Genomic DNA, 4,456 nt, shown 5'->3' on the forward strand with positions numbered 1-4,456 from the left:
TATATATACAAAGAAAGTTGCTCCCATTTCTTTTCTTTTCATCTTCACATCTACACTCATGCTGTGTCTGTCTGGATGCAATTTGCTGTAGGTTTTTATCTTTCCGTCTTCTGCTCCAGCACATCAGCAGCAGAAGACACAAGGACAGAGCAGCAGGTAAACCGGCCAAACCAAAGTTCAGCCCCTACGCTCCCACTCAGCGACTCCAAAGTCTCCAGGCAGTGAGTGCTGTTGTTCTTTTCTCTCATCGTCGGGTTTGCGTACAAGAGTATATTCTCAAGGGAGCCTTTTCTAGGAAGGAAACTCCCTGCAGCCAGTGAACTCAAATGTCAGCTATGAAAACAGTTTCACAGAGGTGAGACAGTTTTTCACCTCCGTATGGCTTTGATGTTTGAAATGATTCAGGCTGAGTAAATGCGGCATGTTTAGCAATTATTGATAAATGCGTAATGGGCCTTAAAATAAATCACTCCTTGATTGCAGAAGCCCAATTTCACACCAAAACATTGAGAAAACCCAACTTTTAATTTGAGTACATCTATTCAGTCACCATTTCCACCACGATCTAATTTATCCAAGCCGTAAGCCAATCTAATTACAGCATTAGGTGATTTATTTATTTATTTTTTTTGCTGTTTTAATCAAGCAGACTGTTTACAAACTCTTTAAATATGACTCAATTACTTCATATTGTCCCAGGATATTAATATGATGTGAAATTGAGGTCACTCTTAATAACATGACAAACAATAAAGCAAAGCAGTCCAGTGAGGCACGTGCACATTTATCTCGGAAAACAGCGTAGAGTAAAAACGTTGCCATCAGTCACACACACACACGCGCACGCACGCACGCACACACACACACACACACAGAGAGAAGGGGGCCTGCTGCCTGAAAAAAACAGAAAAGATTTTGAAGTACTGAATGGAAGCCACTTAAAGTTTTCTACATGCCAGCCAGAGGCTTACTATGAAAAAAACCTATTCTGTTTTACCACCAAAAACAAGAACATGTGAAGCTTGCAAAACACTCCTGCGACTTCAGCTGGAACCATGTGGTTGGTTCAGATGAAACTAAGGTTGAAGTTTTCGACAACAAACTCTCTGGGTGTCTTGTTTTGTGCCGGTGGGGGACGCCAAACGCAAACAGGAGGCAGGCAGAATCGTTTTAAAGTGAATTTAAAAGAGAAGAAACTAGCTTAAATGTACAAATGACACACAGCAGGAAACCAACAAGAACCAACAGACGAGGCGTAGTTGTGACAAGAGATACTTGGAATCAAAGAAACCAAACTAGAAAACCAAACACGGACGATGGGTGGGAAGGGGTAGTGGAGTCTCATCAACTAAATTAGCAACAGCTATGGGACCAGAGGTGGGACAATGAACAGACGGGCATTGAAGGAAAATGGCTAAAAACAAGTACAGGAGGAAAACACGGGTCAGGAAGCTAAAGCAAATACTAAATGGACAGAAGAATCTGATACAAGCAAATCGGAAAACCATAGACTGCAAGTCTGAACACAAGGTAAACAAGGGGATATCAAGGTTAAAAACAAATCAAAACCCAAGAATCTACTAAAATACAAAATGAAATCAAGCAGTGGCATTGTGAATTATTTTAAGTAATATAAGATTTAAAAAAAAAAAACTCATAGGATCTGTAAGCAAACTAAGATGTAGTTGTAGCCAGGTGTTTCAACAAGATATAGTTCACTAGAAAAAAATCTATCAATGGTAGGAATGTCAAAATATGTTGCCTAGCAGATTTTTAAAAATCCAACAATTTCATGACATTCTCCACTGTGAAATTTCCCTCACTCATCTTTTTCCGTGTGAAGCAGTGATACTGCAATAAAAGAGGCCATTTTTAAAGGCACGGCGCCAAGGAGAGGCCGGGGCGCTGTTCATGACTCTGCTGATACCAATCTGAAAGTATCTATATAAGAAGAAAAGAACCTGATGGTAGGTTTTTTTTTGTGTGTGTGCTTCTTCCTCAGATAAGACTTACTCTGCGAAAAAACCAAGACTTGACCAAACCTCTCGCCTCCTGTGTCCTTCATCGTCAATTATCCGTCGTCGCCGCTGCTCTACCGCCGCTGGCGCCCTTCTCCCTCCAAACCACAACAAACTCAAGTCACCCTCTGTTTCATGGTCAACCTCTCCCCCAGGCTCTGCTTCATCCAGCCACTGGACCCATCTGTTCTCCTCACACATCGGTTCTGTTTTCCCCCTTCTGATCACACCGGTATCTCAGCCAGCTTTGAGCTCCAACAAGAACGAAGACCCTAGATCCTAACCAGATCTGCCAGAAGACGGCACTCCCTGCTCTCAGCAAAACCAACCGCAGAGGAACGGTTGCAGACACAAGAAAAAAACTGAAAATATGTCATGACTCGAGGAGATGAAAAAAAATAAGTGAAACAGTTAAAAAATGAGGCATTTTTAGAGATGCTGTGGTGTTTGACTTTGTGCAGGTGCTAATGAAGCTGTCGCAGGTCTGCAATATGTGGAACAGGATGCATTATGGGATACTTGTTGAATGACAAAAACTAGCAGCTAGGTCTTTTGCAGCTATACAAATACAGTAGCCTGCATACCTTTGAGCGAAAAAAAAAAAATCAGTTAAAAATTAATGTCGCTAATGTAAAGACATTTTTCTGTTTTGTTTGACTTCCTTTTAACCACTTTTCTATTTAAACTAACAAAACAAAAATACCGAAGTATTTGCTCTCTGCACGGAGACAACTTGCACTTTGGTGAGCATGACAACTATTATAACGCTGGTGAAAAGCTATGTTTTCGTATGTTCCCCATTATTTCAGTTTTAACCATTTTGAAGCAAGAAAACGACTCCCAGAAACGCCTCGCTTCAACTGACCTTCACGCGCAGTTATTCAAATTTCTTGCTCAAGTTAAGAAGTAGCTGCTATTACAGGCTTGTAGCTAGTGGTTTTTAAGAAAAATCTTCTAAATTTGCATTCACTGACTATTCTTATATCCAAGAAATTTGTAACATTACTTAATTAAAGCCTTTTTTACACAAGGACCTGCTCAGCTCAGTTAGACTCCAATAGTTTTTAGGGTTTTCCATTGCAAAAATCAAAAATATCCTTTAAAATACAGTGCTATCCTATAGCTGCGGTGACAAATGTATTTAGACAAGGAACACTCTTTGTTTCATAGCTTAAAGCAAATCTGTTTATAGACGGTATAGTTACAGGTGGAACTAATGCGCTACATGAAAACCCTCATCAAAGGTGGAAAAAAAATGCTTAAGTATGAGGAAACAAATCTTTGCTGCACAAAAAAGCATAATATTTTAACATTTTATCAGTTAAAGCTATTTGATTTATTAAAAGGATAAAATTACAAAAGGCCCCTTGATGAATATCTGGTTTTGATATCTATATATTGATAATAATATGAGCAGAGGCTTCGCTAAAACAAACCTACTGTCTCCGTTCTTTCTTTCAGTTTTCGGAAGTTGGCAAACCATAGTGAGGAGTTTATTGCCACTGGGAAGCCGAAACGTTTCCATGGCGCTCCTTCTCTTCTTCCCAAATATGACTCACCAACATTGATGAAAAATGTATTAAAAGCTGCAGTTGCAGACTTAACCCTTCTTCCGCTTGCATGGGAGGAAATGTTAAATGTGGTTGCCCAAATCTTTGCATGTCACTGTAAGCACGCCACTAGGAGTGCTGTTTTCTTTTTGTTGTTTTTTTTTAAACAGGTGCTGTGGATTACATTTAGGAGTGATTGCAGATGGTTTCTATTTTGCCTTACTTCAGGCAAAAAGCGCTGTCATTGATTAAAGTGACTTTAGAACAAATCAAATGCTCCAATATGTCCCATTCACTGAAAATGACCAAAAACAAAATTGTATCAGCAGGGCACATCTGCTTGCCATAGGGATATTGACATCATTAAAAAAAAAAAAAGCTGCAATGAAACATTGCTTCATTGTTTGTTTTTTATCTGACTATGTGTTCGCCTAAAACATTGCCAGAAACTCTGACAGACTATGACATTGCCTCCTTCAAAACACAGTCTGTTGCTTTCTGACTCACACTTAGATACAGTTTATCCTCCTTTGTTTTTACCAGCATTCAATAAATCTCCTGTTTTTGGTCTGTGTTCAGGTATTTCTCCTCAAAAAAAAAAAAAAAAACAGAATAAAGCACCTATTCGAGTTCGAGTTTAAAAGCTTCCTAACATGCGTGTTCCTAAAGCTACATTCTCTGCAGTAAATCACTGCTGGAATGTTCTGCTTGATCTTAATGGTTGTCTCTGATGAAGCTTACATCACATCACTGTAGCTCTGAGCAATGTTTTAGTGAGTTTCAAGAAAAAGACCCTTTTCAAAGCAGTTGGATGAGATTGATGAGTTAGTACAAGCTCCAGGGCTTTAGCAGGAGGATGTGGACCAATTGGCTATAGGGACAATTTTG

General features: G+C 39.4%; 1 protein-coding gene across 4 annotated transcripts in view; it reads left to right on the top strand.

The window, feature by feature from the left end:
* LOC103472352 (zinc finger protein 385D) overlaps positions 1-4,176 on the top strand; it is a 24,194-nt gene extending 20,018 nt beyond the window's left edge. For 3 of the 4 annotated variants that reach the window (XM_017307549.1, XM_008421949.2, XM_008421950.2), the window contains 2 exons: positions 120-221; positions 2,003-4,176. In XM_017307549.1, the coding sequence (XP_017163038.1) occupies positions 120-221; positions 2,003-2,242 (342 nt within the window). In that variant the 3' untranslated portion in view covers positions 2,243-4,176. The remainder of the gene's footprint in view (positions 1-119; positions 222-2,002) is intronic. The other variant, XM_017307548.1, reaches the window with a different exon arrangement.
* The last annotated feature ends 280 nt before the right edge of the window (positions 4,177-4,456 follow it).

The sequence above is a fragment of the Poecilia reticulata genome, linkage group LG11 (assembly GCF_000633615.1).
Source record: "Poecilia reticulata strain Guanapo linkage group LG11, Guppy_female_1.0+MT, whole genome shotgun sequence".
In the NCBI taxonomy this organism is placed as follows: Eukaryota; Metazoa; Chordata; class Actinopteri; order Cyprinodontiformes; family Poeciliidae; genus Poecilia; species Poecilia reticulata.